We start from the raw sequence: 22,821 nt of genomic DNA, 5'->3' as shown, positions 1-22,821 counted from the left end.
GAACCCGGAGTGGGCTATGGATCCTAAATATGCAGGTTGGCTTTACCACACAGAACACGGTGAGTAGAGCATTATTTATTTTATGTTATATGTGAAAAGTGTAGACTAAGCTATATTAAGTGAGTTATTGTATTATTCCTAGGAATGTTTTGTAGAATCTGCAGGATGCACCGACAAAAGGCATCTCGTGGCCCCTCTCAAAGGCCTTTCATAGAGCTACCTTGTACCAACTACAGGCGCGATGCCTTGGACCAGCACTTGGGCTCAACGAATCATATTTCATGTGTGGGCATTACAGCCCAATCAAGCCGAAGTTAGTATTTCTGAGTGGTTCAGGAATAATAATAATAATAACTTTTTTTTAAATGGTGATTAAATGATGTTTATTACATTTGAATTAACAGTGACAGCTGAATGTGTGTGTATTAGGTCTGCCCATCAATGAGGCATTTCAGCCCATTTTGAATTTGGAGCATGAGGCCATAATTGGTGGCTTTAAATGTCTATACTGGCTGGTAAAACATGAAATTGCGCACCATACAAATTACCCGGCATTGCTGGATCTGGCAGACCTCCTAGGCTGCGAATATTTTGCCAAACTGAAGGTAAAAAAATATTTCATTACAGTGTACATTTGCTGTCATGGGTTTCTAGTAGAATTAACTATAATTTAAGGATATATTATTTTCCTAGATTGATCAGAGGACAAACTACAGGTCCCACAGGATTGTGGATGAAATGCTACAGATTCTGGGTGAAGTGGTTGAGGAGCCCATTTTAGAGGCCATTAAATCATCAAAGGCTATTGGCCTGGAAATTGATGAGTCCACAGACATCTCTGTGACAAAACAGTTAGATCTCCATGTCAGGTACAGTAGTGGTCTTCTTCTTATTATTTTTTAAATGGGTCATGATGAGGTCTTCCTGAATGTGTAACAAAACCAGGTAAGGCTAATTGTTTTTGTAAATACTCCAGGTACACAGACAAGGAAGGACGGATGTTCTGTCAATTCCTGGATCTTGTGTCTATTCCAGATGGCACAGCTATAACTATAGCTGAAGCTGTGAAGGAGGTCATCATAAGAAAAGAAATACCTCAGGACCGCATCTTTGGCCTTGGCACAGATGGAGCCGCAGTGATGACCGGTAAAGTATAGGAAAAAGGACGGTTAAGTTAATGTCGAAACGAATAGGTTGCCTTGATCTAAAACCTTTTTGTTTTACTTTTATTTTAGGAAGAAGGAACGGCACAGCAAAATTGCTGACTGACTCCTGGCCAGGATTAGTGTCAGTGCACTGTGCTGCTCATCGCCTTGCACTAGCATGTAAAGATGCAGCAGATGGAGTGCCATATATGAAAATATTCAGAAAGCACCTACAAGACCTGCACCTTTATTTTAGGAATAGTGCAAACCGCACCAGCGCTCTAAAAGCAGCTGCAAGTGTGCTTGGAGTAGAAGACCTGAAAGTCACAGTAAGTGAAGACATGAAGTGTTTGAAGTGAAGTGCATCAAATTCCTTAGATAAAAAATATTGAATTACATTAATTGCTCTATCCCCCACCCCAGGAGGTTAAGGACACTAGGTGGCTATCACAAGAGAAGGCCATTTCAAATCTTCAAAGAAATCTACCTGCAGTGCTTGCTACACTAGCTGAGGAGGCAGAATTAAAAAAGGACCCTGTGGCACGGGGTTGTACACCTACTGTGCAACTTACAGATTCGTTGCAGCTGTCCACCTGCAATCGGACATCCTGCCCTACCTGGCGCAGCTTTCAAAATTGTTCCAGAAGGAAGATATCAATTTCATGGCAATCAAGAACCATGTAAGTTGTGATGTCACATTGATCTTTATTTAATGCATGTCAGTTTTCCTTTGCAAATGTAAAATAATGTTTAATTTGCATGTCTATAATAGGTTCCTGTTACCATTGAGACATTGAGAATAATTAAAGCAGCAGGTGAACGGCAACCCGAGGGCTCCTTTCTAGCTCAGGTTGAAGAGAAGGTGGCCAATCTGAACATCAGTGCCGAAGAAGACAGGGTGAGGCGTGGGACAGCTCTTCCCACCGACACCTTATGGGCACGTTTTCAGACACAAGTAAGCAAGCTTAAGAATGAATAAACAATAATAACGAGCCTGAAATATTAGGGCCTAAATTTGAATTTTCTCTTACATCTAATGTTAATAGGTCATGGAGCCTTACATTGACGGACTCATTGAGCACCTGGAGCTGAGGTTCCAGCAGCTTGGGATTCTTGGTGCCTTTAGTTCCCTGGGACCACAAGGACCACAAGCTGATGAGAGTCGTGCCATCTCAGATCTACAACTGCTGGCCAAGCAGTTCCCTCCCATCAGTGAGATGGCACTTCTCCAAGAGTGGCAGAGCTACAAAGTCCTAATAACAACCGGAATACTGAAAGTGAGTGATAGTCATTAACACAACTTAAGTTGTTTATGTGAGTTCATGCATCTGTCATTGACCAATGTTCTCATCCATCAGGACAAGTCCCAGCTGGAGATCATGACAGCAATGGCATCTGGGTATGATGAGCTCCATCTACTCTACCCAAACCTGTCCCTCCTCTCTGCAATCGCCCTAACAATACCAGTCTCCAGTGTGAACTGTGAGAGGGATTTCTCGGCGATGAATAGGGTAAGTCCATTATCATCTCTCAATCTTAGATTCTATCAAAATTGTAAATATTATACAAAAGTATAAAATAATCTAAACTTCAGTTAATTCACTGTCTATAGATCAAGACAGACCTAAGAAACAGGCTGCAGGGCAACAGTCTGACAGCCTGCATGAAAATGAGCATCAATGGTCCGCAGGTGAAAGACCTACAGTACAGCAGGGCCCTTGAGATTGTTTTCAGCAAACCAAGGAGGATTGCTTGTAGTGATGCCACCTGTCAGCTCTGCCATTAGTGACCTTGTTGAATAATTGATGTTTTGCAGTTCTAATAGCAAAATCATCATGTTTAACCCTTTATTTATCATTTTAAAAGCTAAAGATTTGTTATTTATTGTAAGAGATAAGATATTGTATTATTTTGTTGTTTAATAAATAGTTGTTCTCAAAGTTGTAATCAAAGTCTGCATTTTATTCCCCTCGGTGATGTGCTTGCGACGCAACGGTGCCACCCCCCCCCCCCCCCCCGGTCACCACCTTGACTAACACATTTTCGGGGGGAAACCCTGATTACTATTTATTTATTTCTACTGCTTATATACTTACCTTGTTGTGTCTATATGTTTGTTTTAGACAATCTGTGGAGGGGAAGAAAAAATCAAGAAAGACTAAAGACAAATTGAGAAAGCAGGTAGCTGAATTACAGAAATCTCTTAATGAAGAGAGGAGGGCCAAAGAAAAATACAAGAAAAGGCTCCAGCGTTTAGGAAAGAAGACAAAACCTACAGCTGTTCCAAGTGATGTCAGAAGATCTGTACTGCATCACACAGCACTCATTGCTCAAATAAAGGAACATTATAAAAAGGCAAAAACTGAAAGAGAGAGGCAAATGATATCTAGAGTAGTGGCAGGTAACATTATTAAGAAATACAGACTGCAATCATTTACAGAGTCTGCGTTGGGTTTTTCAAAGAAATGCTGGAAGCTCATCGGCAGTGTATCTACATTTCAAAGGAAGGAAATCTCAAACTTTGTGGACATCAAGAAGAGGGTGAGGGATTTCTTCACACGTGATGATATCAGTAGAATGACCACTGGCAAAAAGCAAACTAAAACAAAGGACAAACAGAAGATGCAGAAGAGGTTCCTCCTTGACACGTTAAAAAATCTGCACAGGAAATTTCTTGCAGAGAACACAGAGGAGCTGTCATACTCCATGTTCTGCCGCCTCCGTCCTTTTTGGGTGGTTTACCCTTCCCTTGCTGATCGGGACACTTGTATGTGTAAGCTTCACGAAAATCTGACATTTGTCGCAGAGAAGCTGAAACAAATTAAGCTTATTGAATCGTCAGTGCTTGAAGATTTAGTCGAAAGTGTGTGTTGTAGTTCCTTGAATAAGCAGTGTATGTACGGTGAATGTGAACTATGCAAGAACCAAACAGTTTCAGTGTCAAGCTTGTATGCTGCAGATGAAAACGTGGTCTTTCTCCAGTGGATGGTCAAAGAAAAGCAAAGAAAAAACGAGGAAAGTCAAACAGTAAAAGTCACTGTGAAGGATGAGGTCAACAAGACGCAGGAACAACTAGTTGAGTTGTTTCATTCACTCCTGTTCAGGTTTCGGAGACATCTCTTCAACATCAAACAGCAGTATGCTTACTGTCGTGAGCTCAAGAAAAACATGTCTGCAGAGGAGTGTCTTATCCATATTGATTTTTCGGAAAATTTCACCTGCGGATATGGGGCAGAGATACAATCAGTTCACTTTGGCGCATCTCATGAACAGGCCGTCCTCCACACAGGTGTCCTCTACGTTGGACAGAATGAGCAACCAACTTGCTTCACCACCATATCTCCATCACGGCACAAGGCTCCTCCTGCTATCTGGGCACACCTCAAGCCTGTGCTTGATGACCTGCAACATACCCACCCCAACATATCAACAGTACACTTCTTCAGTGATGGCCCTTGTACCCAGTACAGGCAAAAAGGCAATTTCTTTCTGTTCAGCACAGAACTGGCCAAGAGGGGCTTCAGGGCAGGGTCTTGGAATTTTTTCGAGGCAGGGCATGGGAAGGGAGCACCAGATGGTGTTGGTGCAACCCTTAAAAGAACTGCAGACAGGCTGATAAGTCAAGGATGTGACATCCCAAATGCTCAAACACTGTACAGGGTCTTAGAGGAGAGTAGAACTGCCATCAAGCTTTACTTTCTTGAAGACGAGGCCATCGAGAAAGCCCTCCAAGATATGCCGGCCAATTTGCCAGTAGTTCCATCCACAATGCGGATCCACCAAGTTGTTTGTGTCTACCGTGATGTGAGCTGTATGTGCACAGTCTACAGCAAGCAACTGGAATGCCAGTGTTACAATACACAACATTTCACATTCAGGCCTACCCCTAAAGTTGCATCAATCGTGTCACAGAAGGAGGTTGATTGGGCAAATCCAAACATATGCGGGAGTTGGTGTGTAGCCAAATATGATGATGATTTCTATTCAGGAATGATTCTAGCCACTGATGAATCCCATGTGCAGGTCAAATGCATGTGTTGTGCTGGACCAAATAGGTACTTCTGGCCACTTCTTGATGATGTCCTGTGGTATCCATTTGAGGACATCTTGGAACACATTGATCCCCCTACTCCGGTGACTTCTAGGCACATGGAAATACAGAAGGAAGTGTGGGCTAGGCTCTCTCATGAACAGTTGTAGGCTTACCTATAGATTATTAATATGATGTTTGCTCAATGTTCAAACAGACATTCCTGCCATTATCAGATGGATATTTTATGAATTAAGCTTATTGATATCACAAACACTATTAGTTCATTAATGTGTTTTAATATGACTAGATTTAATCTAGATTGTTTAGATTTTCAAAGCTATGTTGACAGTAAGAATGTACAAATGTTTAAAATGTTTAAAAAATGGCAACATGTGAGTGATCTCACAAAAAAAAAGATAAAACATATGACACGTGATACTTTTCACTCAACCCTGTTACGATGCATTCATCCCTGTTATGAGATCATTTTTTTACATTTTTGTATTAAATACACAAAATATAATATCAATGGTTTCTTTATTGTGTGTATTAAATCAGGGTAAATATGTCTATTTACATTTTGTCAGGAATTAGGCAGCATTCTTGACATTTCTAGCGAAAATGTGAAGTTAGATTCGAAATTTCTTCATCATAAGATGGAAAGGATGGTGCTTTTCATTTAAAAAAATATATATCTTTAATTACAATATGCCGTTATTTACAAGGGACATCTAAACTGTGAGATTATGCCAGAAGCTGATCTCAAGCTTAGTGGAAAAATGAATAGTTGAATAACAAAATGACTGTGATGGGGTTGAATTAAATTGGGACTTGTTTGAGAAAATAATGCAGAATAATAACTTAATACTCTATGTTAAGATGGGAAAAGGTATTTTCTATTAAGTAAACATATTACTTTGTCACATCAATAAAAAAAAGTTTAACATTTTAATGTTCAGTATTTCATCCTCCCAAATCACAACTGGCACCAAATCTGTAGAATGACCCATCCACACTTACACACGCACTCCCTCACAGTCAGTACAGTATGCAGAGACAGATGCATCTCATGTAAACACACACACAGATGTTCACACTGTTTTACAAACAAGCACTGAAATGAATTAAAACAATTCATTCAAATTAACAAGAGTAACAAACATATTTATTCCGTAGTTTCCGTCATCCTCTAAAGGATCAATTGTATGACGGATCTCTGCTATAGTAGTGTCATTTACATGAAAATCATTATCAGGAACTTCTACGACGCTGTTGAATTGGAGTTCAGGAGATGTTTCACGCATGGCCGTAGCCACATTAGAGGTAAGGGAGGTCCGGACCTCGCTTATTTCATCCCAGGTTTTTTTTTTTTGAACATCAAAAATGCCCAACTGAATCAAACATTAAAAACCTCTCATTAAACCTCTGTGAAACGTGCTTTGCAGATTGTGGTTAACATCCATGGGCTTTGTTTTCGGTTTCCTGTGTGCACTTTCGGCTTTTTGCGTTTACGTGTGCAGAACTAAGAAAAAAAATAACACAAAGCGCGCGTGCGACGCGAGGATAAGAATGTTCAGCCGACATGAAGTCAGTGTGTGAATGATAGCAGTAACGACAGTAACTTCTAGCCTGTGTCAACGTCAAGAAACCATTTGGTAAGTGAAAGTAGGCTACTATTTTACCCTGTACCGTTAAAATAGTGTCCAAATGAGCAAAATATCCGTTTTAAATATCCGTTTTGGGACTGTCCACGACTTCAACGGATATTTTAGCTCATTTGTTGGTAGGGCTTTGACCTCGAACTTCGTTGTTCGAATATAATTCGATTGTTTAAAAAAATAAAGAAATTCGAACGAATTTTAGGGAGCCCTTAACATTCGAACCTATATGGGAATTATTTTTTATTAGTGTTGTTTTCAATTCAGATTCCAAGGTTTTTTTCACGCCTGGTGAAGTAAAACCGCGAGCTCATTATCAAGGCTATTATTGGTCATCTGGGCTCCTGTAGACCTATGACGTTGGCATCCTCCTGGTTCGCGCAATCGCGCTTATTTTAAAACAATATTCTAAAACAATGGCCGCGCCAACGACAACTACGCCTGATGAGGAGGTCGAAATCCACACCCCTGACCATTTAAAAAGTAATGTGTGGCGCTTCTTTGGGTTCCCGACGAAAGAGGGGAAAATCCTGAGTAAGGACAAAGTAATCTGTAAAATATGTAGGACCAAACTCGTATACCACACGACGACCAGCAATTTGAGAGCCCACCTGTCAACACTTCATCCCGGCAAGCTGGAAGCGGAGGAGGGGGAGGGATCGGGGACGAGGCAGGTCAGAATCGACTCCATGCTATCACCACGAGGCCTACCCTATGCCCGTCAAAACAAAGTGACAGATTTGCTGGCACGGTTTGTTTGTGAGGATATGAGGCCCATTAACTTAATATATGGGAGCGGGTTTCTAGCTTTCGTCCACGAGCTAGAGCCAAGGTTCAAGATCCCCTGCTACAGGACCATGAATAATAAAATAACGAAGCTGTACGACACAACCAAGGGTGGCATAAGGGAAATGCTTCAGGGTGAAAACCTCGCACTGACAACTGACGGGTGGAGTTCTTTGGCTACTGAGTCATATGTTACGGTAGCAGCCCATTTCATCGACGAGGACTGGGAGATGAGAAATGTAGTCCTGGACACGTCTGAGCTTCAAACTGCTCACACAGCAGCGAATGTCTCAGAATGCATCGGCAGTATTCTACGAGAGTACCACATAGAGCTTGAGTCTGTGCTTGCCATCACTAAAGACAATGCACACAACTATGTAAATGCTGTAGAGAGGCACTTGGGGATCACTGATATCCCGTGCATGGCTCATACAATTAATCTGGCAGCGAGAAAAGGGCTTGCACAGCGTTCCGTTGCAACATCAGTCAGTCGCCTCAAGGCTGCCACTCAGCATTTTAAGCACTCCCCTACAGACAGCTACCTCCTGGAGGCCAAGCAAAAGCTCCTTGGTATGAAACCAATCCAGCTCATCAACGACTGCCCCACCCGCTGGAATAGTACATACGATATGATCTGTCGAGCAGCTGATCAACAAGCCCCGGTTGCAGCAGTGATTATGGAGAAGAAACTCAGCCGTCTGGAGCTCACCAGTGTGGAGTGGACGCTAATGGAGAAGGTCAGTGACGTTGGCTATATTGTTAGGTCTAATAATATTATGTCCCTAATGTTGTTAATATTACTGTTGCAAACGTAGTAACACGTAAGGCTAGTTAACGTTAGCTAAGTTTGTGTGTTTTTTTTTTTTTGTAACGACACCTAACTGCGCTAGCTATCTAACTAGTGGCGCTAGGATAAGTTAATATTAATTGTGTGTTTGTCCCACAGGTGAAAGACGTGCTGAGGCCCTTCAAAGTAGCCACCCAGGCGCTGTCAACAGAAAACTACCCAACAGCATCAGCGGTCCTCCCCCTGCAGTATGTGCTTCTGACCCAACTGAAGCCCTCCACCGATGACCCGGCAGGAGTAAAGGAGATGAAAACCATGATGTCAACTGATCTGAAGGCGCGATATGGCCCCGACAAACATGCATTCTTGCTACTGAACACAGCCAGCTACCTCGACCCGCGTTTTCACCGACTGGTTCATTTAGAACAAGAGTCGCGGCAGGCAGTGCGAGATAAGGTTCAGAGGGAGCTTGCAGAGGTCAGCGAGGAGACATGCGAAGAGGATGGCCAAGATGAGAACGCCACGACTAGCGACCCTAGGGAGCAGCGCAAGGAAAAGAATGCACTTAGCGCGATTGGGGGACCTCTTTGGCGATGTGTACTGCCAAAACTCGGCAGGAGCAGGAGGTAATAATGATGTTATTATCAATAATAAATTATACAAAACGTTTAAATTATCGAGTGCCTTTCATAACAACTCAAACTCTTACCTACATTGGAAATATAAAAAGTTCGTATAAAATGTAGCCTAAACAACACCTTAACAAAAACTAATTGATTTTTAACAGCCAGACCGAGTGAAGATGTGCTCCTAAGAGAAATGATGGCCTACGACAGTGAGCTCCCACCCCCGTCTGACAGCAACCCGCTGTCCTGCTGGAAGGAGAGAAGCCCCAAGTACCCCCATCTCGCTAAACTGGCACGCAGCTACCTGGCAATATGCGGGACATCCGTGAGGGCGGAACGAGTATTTTCCACCGCGGGAAACATAGTCACAAAGCAACGCTCTTCTCTTGAGCCAGAAAATGTGAATCACCTTGTGTTTCTGGCGAACAACTTAAAAAATTCTGCAGCCAGATAGCCCATAATGGCGACGAGTTCTAATTTAGCCCTAGGCTACATGTTTGATTGCCCTGTATCTCGACGTGTTCTCAAGGTGTTCTACATTCACAAAGTGCCTTTATTTTTGGTAATTGCGGTCAGATCGCTTAACAATGTCAGTAATGGCTGGCCATAAGGTAGGGTGTGCTTGTTTTGAATAGCCTATTAGGGCCTACCTTTATTTATTTTGTCTTTTCAGTAGCCTACTTAGCCTGACTGGCTTATTTTTTTATTTATTTTTGATGAGAACAGTGGATAAAACTGTTTGTGTTTAATCCAGAGTCTGATAATAATACAATTAAAAAAACCAAAACAAGTGACTGTGTTTTTCTTCCGAAAGCATCATTGACTGACTAGGTGCACGTCACGAAAGGTTCCTGTAAGCTCGTGTATTTCCGATGGAGCGTTAACTGTCATATGTGGGACCCACACTAATGTTGTACATATTACGGACACCCGCCATTGACTGATACACTGCCCTCTGGTGGACAGAACATCGAACTGAAGTGTGATACTAATATTGGTCTTACTGAAGACATTTAATGGTCAAAATATTATTAATAAATATTCGAATACATTCGAACTTTAATATTAATAAACAAACGAACTTCGAATATGATTTTTGGGCAAAAGTCAAAGCCCTATTTGTTGGCTACTTTGGCATTAGACCCATACTGTAGGATCAGCCAAAGCTTCCTTTTCAGGTAGATTAATAAGCATCTAGTCTTATTGACTTTATTGGGTTAGGCTATGGGTTAAATTTGGAGGGGGCACCTTTAGATATTAATGTTCAGTTAATCTAGCACGTTTTCAGCTCATATTAATTTTAATATACCCATTCCACAGAAAACAAGTCACAAAGAGCAGGCCAACCATGTCCAAGAGATTAAAACAAAACACAATGGATGCATTTCTGTCAAAGAAAAAGAAAGAAAAGGACAGAGATGGAGATAGTAAACAGGAAAGCAAGGAGGATGAAAGAGAGAATAGGGAAAGTAAGCTGGAGCACAGAGAAGAGAGTCATTCAGAGATGGAAGGAGAGAGGCACACAGAGGATGATGAAGCGCAGAGGCACACAGTGGAGGAGGGAGGGCAGAGAAGCGCAGAGGATGATGAAGCGCAGAGGCACACAGTGGAGGAGGGAGGGCAGAGAAGCGCAGAGGATGATGAAGCGCAGAGGCACACAGTGGAGGAGGGAGGGCAGAGAAGCGCAGAGAATGAATACAGCAGGGAGCAGGGAAACATGGAAATAGGGGGAGAAGAAATTGGAAGTTCATGCCCTCAGCATCCCTTTGATCCGGTTAGGGTAAAAAACAAAGTTATTAATGGTGATGCCCTTACAGATGATGAGAAAAAAAGTGTACTCCAAAATCGGTGGTTAGCACCACAGGGATATAGCTAGCTATCCCAAACGTGCCTTGGGAGGAAAACAGCTGAGGTACAATCCCCAGTGGGAGAAAAATTATGAATGGCTGAGCTACTCGCCATCTGAGGATGCAGCTTATTGTGCCACTTGCCTCTGCTTTAATAAAGTAAAAGGAAAAAACTTTAGCTTCCTTACAAAGGGCTTTACTGACTGGAAAAATGCAGTTGGTGATAAAAGAGGCGTGATCCCAAGGCATAGCCATTCAGAGGGACACCAGAGAGCCACCGAATTGGCTGAAAATTCATGTTGATCACACAAGGCCAAAAGAAAGATATTAAATCTGTTATCAGCAAGCAATATGATGACAAGGTCATGGCTAACCGCAAGGCTTTGCTCTCCATCATAGACATCATTGTATGTTTAGGGAAAAGAAATGTGCCTTTCCGGGGGAACTGGGAGGGATCCAGTGAAAATGGAAATTTTAACTATTTTGTTAACTGGAAAGCACAGTTTGACACTACACTCAAGCAACATCTGGAGACTGCAGCCAAGAATGCAAAATACATATCCCCACAAATTCAGAATGATCTCATTGCATGCTGTGCAGAGGACATAAGGGAGACTCTTATCAACAATATCAAAACAGCGAAGTTCTTCACTGTTTTAGCTGATGAGTCAATGGATATCAGTGGAATTGAGCAACTATCACTCTGCGTTCGGTATGTGAGTGGGGAGGGAGAGAGTTCTGAAATAAGAGAGGACTTTCTTGGATTCTGCCCTTTGACTCAGCAAGATGCGAAGACAATAGCCACAGTAATTCTTCGACAGCTGACTGAATGGGGACTTCACACTGAGTATTTAAGGGGCCAAGGATATGATGCACTGTCAGAAATAAACGTACACATGGGGTACACTATTATACTCTCAGGTACAGATTTGTTCCTTTAAGTGAATTGTACCTTAAAGGGTACAGGACAGGCCCTTTTGAGGTACAACATTGTACATTTCAAAGTACATAACATGAGAAAGTACATATTTGTACCCATAACTCTCTGTACCCTTCACCAAATGCTGCAAATGAAGGTTTCAAACACAATAAAATACCTATTTTGACAACTGACATGAAAATGAGCTTATCTCAAAACCCTAACAAGATAGAATAGCCTATTCTTGGATCAAGGTAATGACCAAATTTAGCCTTACTTTAATATGATTTGTAATTTACCAATACTAGCAGAAACGGAAACTTTACAAACTTGCTAAAATTTTGATTTTGATGTTGTACCATCGTACACTATCTTTTTATTTATTAATTAATGTATTAATTGTTATCTTTCCATTTTTGTGAAATTGATGACGTACCGTACATGTGCACGTCAGGCTTCACAGTTCTTTAAATTCATAATTTAAATTTGCAACCGTTAGTCTCGGCGGGAACTGGCAGATCAGGTAAAGATGTCGCTGGCAGCACTCACAACAGAGGAGCTCCTCGATCAACTCCAGCAAGCTGGATTGTAGAGCTGGGACGACTAGTCGACATAGTCGACTTATTCGACGTCATAAATTCGTCGACATGAATAATTTGCGTCGATGCGTCGTTTTTTTTTTTTTTTTTGGTTGAAGTCCCGTTCCAAACAACCCACTAGATAAACTCTCACTCCAGTCCAGCGGTGGCAGTAAATATGCACCAGAGTCGCCAATCGGTGTTAGACGCCTTAGTTTAAAACGGAAGAAGAAGAATTCATAATGATGGCAGCGGCAAGCAGTAGTGGGAGCACTGAACATGGCACTGAAGAGCACATAGCGAAAAAAACACGCACACGGACTTCTAAAGTCTGGGAATTTTTCACCCTCAACGCGACTAATAATGTGGTTATTTGCAGACTATGCAAATTTCAGTCGGCTTACCACAGCAGTACATCAGCGATGCACGAACATCTGAAGAGAAAACACCCTGGAGCTCTGTGTCAGGATGGCAGTAAAACACCGTAAGTTCTGTTGATTTCATTTATGTTAATTTATCAAGCAGTAGCAGTAGTTGCAGTAGGCTAAATGTTGCACACTTGGACACAAGGAATCTTCCAGGCGTGCATTTAGGTTTTAAATCCTTCCTTTACTCGTCAATTATTCTGCAAATACAGAACAGCATACATCAGCACACATTAGCATAACGTGGTTTTAAACACCAACACTTGCACATTAGCCTAACGTGGCTGCCTTCAGCTTACGATGTAGGTCTATTGAATTGACGTCTTTAAACATTCAAGTTTGCTCGCGTGAAACATAAAATGTCCGCTTACACTAGACGCTAGAAACATTAACGCTTACTAGTGTCATATTGCATAAACAAACACATAAATTGCATAAATATGGTCCCGTGTTTGCCTAGTTTAAAGATGTTAGCGCTACCAGTCCCGACATGTTTCTGTTATCTGTTGGCTAACACCGGACGGTGGATTTTATACTCTGCCATTATGTAGTTCTAGTCTACCTGTTGACTGTCGAAATTCCACGATCTAGTAGCAACCAGTTCCAAGTAGTAAACACGCATTACAAGTTGACAATTTAAATAACATGAATCATTTTTGAAGTTGAGCCTCTGAGATGGCTGTAGTATATCCTACTGTTAGCAAAATGTATCATAATTAATAACAGCAATGATGTGGACGATGCTATATTTTTGATTTGCTGCTGTGAATATTCATGTGCTTTATGTTTTTTGCCTTTACAGGAGTAAGCAAAGCAGTATGGGTGACTTTTTCCATAAAAAGAACCAGGCACCTTGCACACCCCAGGAGGCTAGTGTGTTCACCAACAGCATCGTCTCCATGATTGTGAAGGACATGAGGCCCCTTGCGATTGTGGAAGGTGAAGGCTTCCGTGAAATGGTAAACACTTTCCACTCAGGATACACCCTTCCATCCAGGCGCCACTTTACTGACCTAATGGAAAAGAAGTATGTGGCTACCATGGACAAAGTGAAAAGTGAAGTTAAAAAAAGCCTGTCCAAACTGTCCCTAACAACCGATGCTTGGACCAGTCTGGCCACTGAGGCATATTTAGGTGTCACCTGTCATTTTATAAATGAGAATTGGGAGCTGACCTCGTTTAGCTTAACTACAATGCCGCTTGAGGAGCGCCACACTGCTGAAAATATTGCCTCTTGGGTTGAGATGGTGGCAGATAAATTTGATTTCTCCCTTCGAGATAATGTACTGGCGATTGTACATGATAACGCAGCAAATGTTGTTGCAGCTCTTCGCATCCTAGAGGAGAAACATGGGGTAGCATCACATCGTTGTGCCGGCCATACACTTCAGTTGGTGGTGAATCATGCCTTGAAGAACAACCCCATGATCGACAGGACACTCGGGGCTGCACGGTGTCTTGTGAAGCATTTCAAGAAAAGTGAGCCTGCTAGCAGCAAGCTGAAACAGAAACAAAAACAGTGGGGTACAGCTGAGCATACCCTGCTCCAGGATGTCTCTGTAAGATGGAACAGCTCATACTACATGGTGAGTCGCCTTTTGGAACAACGGTGGCCGGTGGTCGCAACACTTTCGGACCCAGACGTTACACAGCGTGGGAAGCAGTACCTGGATTTGAGGAATGATCAGTGGATCTTGCTAGAGGAACTGGAGCAGGTCCTCAAGCCTTTCGAACAGGCCACTGTTTTTCTCAGTGGAGAGTCCTATGTCACAATATCTGTTTTACCTCCACTGCTGAAGGGTCTCCATAAGTCTACAAAGAAAACCACATACGAGTCTGCTGCTGTGAATTCTTTTCAGATTGCTGCAGACCAAGAGATGCAGGCAAGGTGGGTGTCTGAGTCTGCTTTTACAGAGAATGGAAAAAATGTGGCCATCATTGCTGCTGCCCTTGACCCCCGCTTTCGTAGGTTGAAGTTCCTGTCACCCGAGGATGCTTTGAAGGTACAAGTACAAATTCAGGCTCTGATAATTGATATCAAAAGAGCCAAGCAACAACTGCAAACGATTGAGCAGGAGCACTCGGCCAGTCCCCAGCGAAAGAACACCTCTATGCTGGACATTCTGCTTGGCTCGGACTCTGAGGGGGAGGGCACCGAGGATATTGGCCAGGAGGACAGTGCTGAGGGTGAATCTGTGAGAAATGAGGTTCTTTTGTATTTTGGGGAGAGTTGCATTCCAAGGGATACAAGCCCACTTCAATGGTGGAAGGAAAATGCAGGAAGGTTCCCCAACCTGGCAGTTCTAGCCAAATCCTACTTGTCTGTGCCTGCACCCTCCACTCCATCAGAACGTCTTTTTTCAGATGCTGGAAATATTGTAACCAAGAAAAGGGCAAGTCTGACGCCGGATCATGTTGACATGTTAACATTCCTCCACTCCAACCGTCAAACTATATCTTGAATTCAACACACACACACACACACACACACACACACACACACACACACACACACACACACACACACACACACACACACACACACACACACACACAAAGAGAGAGAGAGGAAGAAGATATTCCTCCTGGGTGACATTCATTTATTTGTTAAATGCTGCATCTGGCACCGACACTTTTCAGTTTGCAAAATATAAGTGCTATGTTTGCGCAAAGACAGAGGGAGGAAGGAGTAGTAGAGTTTTTTATTTTTAGTTTTTGGAATATTCCTCCTGGGTGACTTATTATTTATTTTGTTAATTTGTGAGATGCTACATTTGGCATCAAATGCGTTATTTTGCAGTTTGCACTTTGCACAATATAAGTGCCATGTTTGGAATAAAGTGGCATGTTTAATAAAAAATAATATATTAACAACACATGTCTTCATATCCATATTGTGTGAAAAGTTGTAATGTGAAATAATCGGTAACTGAAAAAATAATCGGTAGATTAATCGTTAGATTAATCGTAAAATTAGTCGTTAGATTAGTCGTTAGATTAGTCGACTAATCGAAAAAATAATCTCTAGATTAATCGTTTGAAAAATAATCGTTTGGGACAGCTCTACTGGATTGGAAACAACAGAAGAGGAGATGGGAAAATTTTTTGGTGAGTGTTCTAGTATTGCTTTTTGAAACGATGTTTGTTCTATGCTTCAATTAACAATACTGCTGCTGCATGGAGAAAGTGTAAAAGCAGGTGTGTGCCGGTTGCTACCTAGCTAATCGCGCTAATGTTAGCGTGCTAATTGCCTCGGGTTTTCATCGAACGTTTGTGAACAATCGCAAAGGACGGTTTGCGATTGTTCACAAGTTCGACGAAAACCCAAGGCAATTAGCACGCTAACGTTAACGCGATTAGCTAGGTAGGAGGTAGTTCTCCACGAACATGCAGTGAAACTGGACGTGAGTTTGACGAAGGTAACAATGCAATTACTGTTAGAATGTAATGTTAGCACCAGATCATTCCAGTTGAACTGCCATGCGCTGTTTGAATGCACCTACTTGTGTCAGTGCAATTAGCACGCTAACGTTAGCGCGATAAGCTAGGTAGAAAACTGCAAACGTTCACCTATGTTTTCTCTCAGGTGCTAGCACCTACAATGCGAGAAGATGATTGTGTAAATTGTTCAAAGATAAAGTTATAGTCTGAACAGGAGACAAGACTGCCATGCTCTTGTTAGCCGATGATAGCTTCCAATCGTTGGCAGTTCGTCTAATATTAGCAGTTGTGCTATCCAACCTGGAAGCTAACCACCTGAAATTAATTTGAACTTTAAACATGCTTTAAAGTTGTTGGTGAATATACAACTGTTAAAAAACGTTGGTTTTACTTAATCGTAACTGTTTGGATAGACATGTAGACAATGCCACTCATAGATATCATAAAGCTTTATAATATCTATGATGCCACCTGCTTGCACCACCACGTTTTTTTGAAACCGGGCTTTGCGCCATTTTGTCACTCAAGTCAGACTCCACATCTCAGAATTAGATTATACGCATGGATGTGTATGTGAACAATAAACAGCTGTATTTATTCATTCCAATAAGTGAGAGGTATGTATTTTTTTGTTGTAGCTGGTGTAAATGTGATAATTTTTCTTCTAATTTTGGTAATGGTTGTCTCTTATGACTTAGAGAATGATGTGGATGGAGAAACAGTGGATCGTGGTCTTACAGAAGCAATGCTTGCATACCTCTTTCCGAAGTCTTTCAAAAAGCAACTGAAGTTCCGAGATTTTGTGCAGCAGAAGAAAATTGTAACCCTGGATGTTGAGGTGCTGACCCCTTTGCCAGATGTTGAACCTCAATTTGAGTTTGTTGATGATACTCCAGCCTCCTCAATGGCAACACGGTATGTTGTGGAATTACTACTAATATAACTATTCATGATTGTTATTTGTTTCATTCAATATCAGGAGAAATGTGTCTCATTCCATTTGGAGAAGGCTGTATGTCATGTGTTGCATCATACAACAGATTAATCTCTGCCTGACTTTGATTGTCCCATATATAAATTGAGATGGAGGCTTGTTTTACTTTGCAGTGCGGGGCTTCCAGCTGTTATATTCATTCCGCAGTTTCCAACTGATGTACAAAAACAACTGGATGCCAAGGAACCATGCCACAAGGTGGCAAAATACCGGCACACTATAGTGCGCAGTTTGTATGAGATGATGGCGGCATACACAATGTAAGTGGCAACATATTCAGCATTTGAATTATAGTTAAATTAGAAATCTGCAAATAGAAAACTATGCTATATTGTGATACAAACTTGTTTTATTTATGAAATTACTTCCCACCCCACAGGTTTCCAAGTAACACAGACTATGTTAATGTTGCCAAAGCACTGATCCTGAAGTACCCTTTTTTGAAAGATATTGATGGCAATGGTTATGTAAGTATGTATGGATGAAATATGACAATTAAATATAATTTGTTGGTTAAGAAAAAGCAATGATCTAGTAAAATTATTTTGAAACTGTATAATTGTGCGTGTGTGTGTGTGTGTTTCTTTCCTGCAGCACACTTGGCACATGTCACTCAAACGAAAATTCAAGACTGAGCGTGCACCGCTAGTTGATGACACAGAAGTGAGAAAGTACAAAGAGAAATATGCCCAGTCGAGGAAATCACAGGCGACCGATACATCTGCAGCAGTGAAACGGAATCGAGCAGCAGCAGCAGCAGTAAGCTATATTCATGTTCCCATTAATTGGTGGTGCACTGATTGAGAATTTCGGCCTGTACCAATGTTTCAAATGACAGTATGCCTATATCAATGGTTGTCTTTGCTTTGGTTTTTAACCATTTGATACTACATAAAATAATCACTGGCGTCAACTTCAGGTTAAGGGGAGTTATAGTGTAACAACCCAGACGCAATCTTATTGTATATAATGAGTTTCATGGTTGTATTTGTCCTATGCAGTTTGATGTTATCGGAGAGGATGTCGCCTCCATTGAGGAACACATAAAAGTGTTAATGGGAGAATATAAAAAGATGCATCCTGATCTAAATATCGTCAAAGACCGTATGAGGAGAACATTTGCATGGAGAAGAAAGGAAATTGTGGGGGGAATGTCAGTGTCTGATGTAATTAAGAAGTACCCATTTCTGTCGACGACCTCTGGGGTAAGTTTTTAGAATGAAATCAAATGGCTTTTAACATTTACACATTTTTTAAAATGATTTAAATTACTACATAACTGAGCCACCCCATCAAAATGACTGTGTGGTACTTTGTTTTGCAGTCACCACCAATAAATCCTGTTTCTTCGTCTTTCCCCCGCTTTTGTTTTGTATCTTTTTCCTCTCAGTTATATGATGAACTGGACTCCATGCACTCTTCCATAGTGCCAGTCTATAGGCGCATCAATGACAACCTACTGGCAGTACTTCCAAAGCTCCTAGATTTAGTTAAGAATTCCTCTCCACTTAAGAAGATGTACCAAGATGCCCGAGCTGATGCCCTGGCTCAGGATCATGCAGGTAATGATCATCTAATGTGGGTTTTGTCTCTTAGCTTAGTTTTCATTGCCAAAGGGCTGTTACATTTAAAGAGGTCCTATGCAGTTTTATTTATCTTAATTTACCTTAGTTAAACAGCTTCGGAGTCATTGTGATGTTTCTGTAATATTTTACGGAGCAATCCTACATAGTACTACATTAAATCCTTGTTAAAGGTTTTTAACAAACCCCAGTTTAGTGATCCAAAACTGTTGTAAATTACTGATGTTGATATTGTATTTGTGCTTGTGTTTTTCAAGCCATTGACTTCAGAGGCGCCATTCTCCTGCTGCCTTCAATCTTCAGAGAAAAAATTGAGAACTTGGTCATTCGAGGACAGGTAACATAATTTGACTGGTTTAGGACACATAACATTTGAATGCTTAGGTGTCTGTACTTCTGACCAATCTCCCTCTTTTCTTTCTTTGCTGCCTCTTTTTCTGCACAGAGCGAGCCAAACACCCCTTATCCAACAATTCAGGTTAAGGACCAAGACTGGACAACTGTTTTTGCTGGCAGATCTGGAAGTGTCATCAAAGTAGACGGCGTTGAGGTCTGCTCCTGCACAGGAATTGAGGAGGCATTCAACGCCGTATTTTGTATGTATTACGTGTTCAACATGGAATATCCTTCCCACCTCAAACATACCATGGCCTTCTTCCAGAGGATTATTGCACAGATTTTGGATGGAGAGAAGCTGTCGACACCTGTGACCCGTGTTGTTAATCTTCTGTACTGATCATGCCACCACAACATCAATGTACCAAGTGCTTGCGCAGAACTTTTACCCTCACAAAACTAATTCAGCATGTTGGACTTGTTCATGCTAACGAACCCAATTTCCACATCACTTGTGGTTTATCAGACTGTCAATCAGCGTTTTCAAAGTACCACTCCTTTAGACGGCATGTATATAGGAAACATAAAAAAGACTTTTTTCACACACAGGAAATTGACATTTTAGAAGAACAAGCTAATCTTGAACTTCCCCCTTCAGAATCAGTCCAGCAAACGCCACATACGCCACCAAGTGTGGAACAACTTCTAGATGGTCTAAAAGATCATTTGTTTGGATTTGTTTTGAAGTCAAGAGAAAAAAATGCCCTTCCCATCTCTGTACAGCAGGATATTGTTGATAGTCTTCAGTTTCTTCTTTGTTTTTTTAAAGAGAACTACGATGCCTTTATTTTGTATCATCTTGAAAAGAATGGTTTTAATGTGACTGAATGTGAAGAGCTGAACAGTGTTCTTTCCTCTAAAGACTTTTTTGACAAGGCATGTGAAACAATTCGTTCACCGTATATGATAAAAAGTCACTGCAAAACTAAAATGGGCTTCATTGAACCAGTTAGTTATACACTTAGAGGTGCTTCAGGGAACAAAGTTGGATATTTTTCTTATGTGCCTATGACTCAAGTGCTCCAAAAATACTGTTCTCTCGAAGATGTCTGGGAGCAAATAGTTGCAGATGGTACAAAAGCTAGAGATGGTGAGATTTTGGGAGAGTACACTGATGGAGAGTACTTCAGGCAACACCTGTACTTTCAAGACAATCCACAGGCTCTCCGACTTCATTTTTATGAAGACGAGTTTCAAATTGTTAATCCTTTAGGGTCAAAAAGAAACAAATACAAGCTTTGTGCATTCTATTACACTGTAGGGAACATAAGTGATAGATATAGATCAAGCTTGAACCATATTCACCTTGCATTACTGGTGCGTCACATCCATATGAAAGAATTTGGCTTAACTGACATCCTGCAACCAATCATAGATGACCTGAGGACTTTGTCTAGTCATGGTTTCACTTTATGTTTTCATGGAACAGAGCACACAGTAAAAGCTGCCCTTGTTACATTTTCCTGCGATAACTTGTCTGCTCACATGATTGCTGGGTATTCAATGTGTTTCAATTCAGGCAGGATTTGTCGGTTTTGTATGGCATCTTATTCTGACATGAAGAAACACTTTTGTGAGGACTCCTTTGTATTGAGAACCACAGATGTACATACTTACCATGTTGAGAGTGATATTGATGACCGTGACAGACTGACTTTATATGGTGTCAAAGGCCAGTGTCCATTTAATGCACTGGACTACTTTGATGTCACCAAAGCTTTCCCCCCTGACATCATGCATGACGCATTGGAAGGGATAATGCCACTCGTTATGAAATTGGTCATTGCTGAAGCGCGAAAACAAAGGCATATAACCATTCGTGAATTTAATGAGGAACTAAATCAGTTGTCCTTTGGGAAAAATGATGTAAAAAACAAACCAGTGCCTTTAACAGAAATGTCATTGCGGAAGTCCATAGTTGGATCTGCAAGCCAGAAATGGTGTCTGTTTAGGCTTTTACCCCTTTTAATGGCTCGTCATGTCCCACCTGGTAGTCCTTACTGGCATGTGTACTTGCTCTGTAGAGAAGTCATGGAGATTGTTTTTGCTTCACAGATCAGAAAAGATGACCTTGGTTATCTCAAAATATGTATTGAAGATTTCTTAACAGAGTTAACAAATGTATTTGGAAATGTATTGACTCCCAAGTGCCACTACCTAACTCATTATCCACGATTGATTGCAATGTATGGACCTCTACGTTTCTTATGGTGCATGAGATACGAAAGCAAGCATCAATATTTTAAGGAGATAGCAAAGAACAGTAAGAACTTTGGAAATGTTACTAGCACTCTATGCACTCGACATCAGTTTAAACAATGCTGGGAGTTTTCTTCTATTCTACTGAATGATTTTGAAAAGTCCAATAGTAAAAGCACACGTACACCATTTTCAGCACTACCAGTAGACTTGAGAAACACTTTGCAGACACATGATGTCTTCCGTGATGTGCAGTTTGAAGGAAAAATCCTGCAACGTGTTTCCCAGTTGCAAGTGAATACTGTGAAGTATGCCCTCAATGATGTTTTTGTAATTGGTCATGTCCATGCTGAGAAAATCCCATTATTTTGGAGGGTGAAATACATACTCAATGTAGACACATGTTGGGTGTTATGTGGTCAAACTTTGTGTCCGCTTGCTTTTGACAGCCACTTATATGCATATAGGGTCAGATTTGAAAAAAACTGGACAATCTTGCGTCCAGGGGATGAGGTAGATCATCAGGCCTTAGATGTTTACTCTATTGATGACGCTTTATTTGTGCCCTTGAAATATTTTGTGTAGTCTGGTTTGTCTGACTTCCTAATCCATGTTAATTTGTTATGTGACAGTTGAAATGTTATGAGATGGGAAGTGTTAATAACTATGAATTTTGATGTGTTTGTGACAGTTTAAATGTGAAGTGATGTAAATGACTTGACCTGATAAGATTTTTTAATCCATGTTAACATGTTATGGGAAGTGTTAATAACTATGAATTTTGATGTATTTGTGACAGTTTTAAATTTGAAGTGATGTTTTTTTAAATGGAATAATAAACATATTTGAATATACCTGTTACTTGTTTGTGCATTTTCATTGGGACTGTATTTTCACTGAGATTGTACCTTTAAAGGACTGTTCAGTATATATAAAGGGTACGCATTGTAATGATTTATTAGGTACTTTTTAGCCATCAAAAGGTACGCAAGTGTACTGTCAAGGGTACAGCAGACTGAGGTACATAAATGTACCTGTGTAAACAGGTACATTCCAGCCACCTCAGGTACCCTTATGTACCCCAAGAGTACAGCTGACTGAGGTACATAAATGTACTTGTTTAGAGGGGTACATTATTGTTCTTTTGAAGGGTACTGCCCCAGCGACAAGCATTTGTACCAATCTAGGTACACAGTGGTACTTCCATTTCTCTGTGTGTGGGGCATCTACAATGAGTGGCCATGTGAGTGGAGTCCAAAAAAGAATCAGTGATGTTCATCCCAGGGCAATGTACACCCACTGCAGGAGCCATGCACTTAATTTAGTTGTAGTGCATGGCTGTTCAGATCTGCCTATAGTGAGGAATACAATGTCTATTATTGAGGAAATTGCAGTGTTCTTTTC

The 22,821-nt window shown here is 41.1% G+C and overlaps 1 protein-coding gene and 2 long non-coding RNA genes across 4 annotated transcripts; all 3 read left to right on the top strand.

Annotated features, from left to right (window-relative positions):
* On the top strand, nucleotides 1–874 carry LOC134858576 (uncharacterized). 2 transcript variants are annotated; one of them, XR_010164979.1, is made up of 4 exons: nucleotides 1–59; nucleotides 143–313; nucleotides 430–605; nucleotides 694–874. It is a non-coding gene; the product is annotated as an uncharacterized LOC134858576 (long non-coding RNA). The 2 variants fall into 2 exon arrangements; XR_010164978.1 differs by having other exon boundaries at nucleotides 10–313.
* A 158-nt stretch (nucleotides 875–1,032) lies between these two features.
* On the top strand, nucleotides 1,033–1,692 carry LOC134858577 (uncharacterized). Its single transcript, XR_010164980.1, has 3 exons — nucleotides 1,033–1,146; nucleotides 1,236–1,474; nucleotides 1,569–1,692. It is a non-coding gene; the product is annotated as an uncharacterized LOC134858577 (long non-coding RNA).
* Nucleotides 1,693–12,639: 10,947 nt separating this feature from the next.
* Nucleotides 12,640–19,867, top strand: LOC134859142 (E3 SUMO-protein ligase ZBED1-like). Its single transcript, XM_063875478.1, has 5 exons — nucleotides 12,640–12,863; nucleotides 13,607–15,197; nucleotides 18,630–18,801; nucleotides 19,080–19,159; nucleotides 19,817–19,867. The coding sequence occupies exons 1-5, from the start codon at nucleotides 12,802–12,804 to the stop codon at nucleotides 19,865–19,867; spliced, it is 1,956 nt and encodes a 651-aa protein (XP_063731548.1). The 5' UTR covers nucleotides 12,640–12,801.
* Nucleotides 19,868–22,821: the final 2,954 nt, after the last annotated feature.

The sequence above is a fragment of the Eleginops maclovinus genome, chromosome 22, assembly GCF_036324505.1.
Source record: "Eleginops maclovinus isolate JMC-PN-2008 ecotype Puerto Natales chromosome 22, JC_Emac_rtc_rv5, whole genome shotgun sequence".
Classification (NCBI taxonomy): Eukaryota; Metazoa; Chordata; class Actinopteri; order Perciformes; family Eleginopidae; genus Eleginops; species Eleginops maclovinus.
The sequence above is the reverse complement of the archived record's forward strand: the minus strand, read 5'-3'. Positions and strand labels throughout refer to the sequence as shown.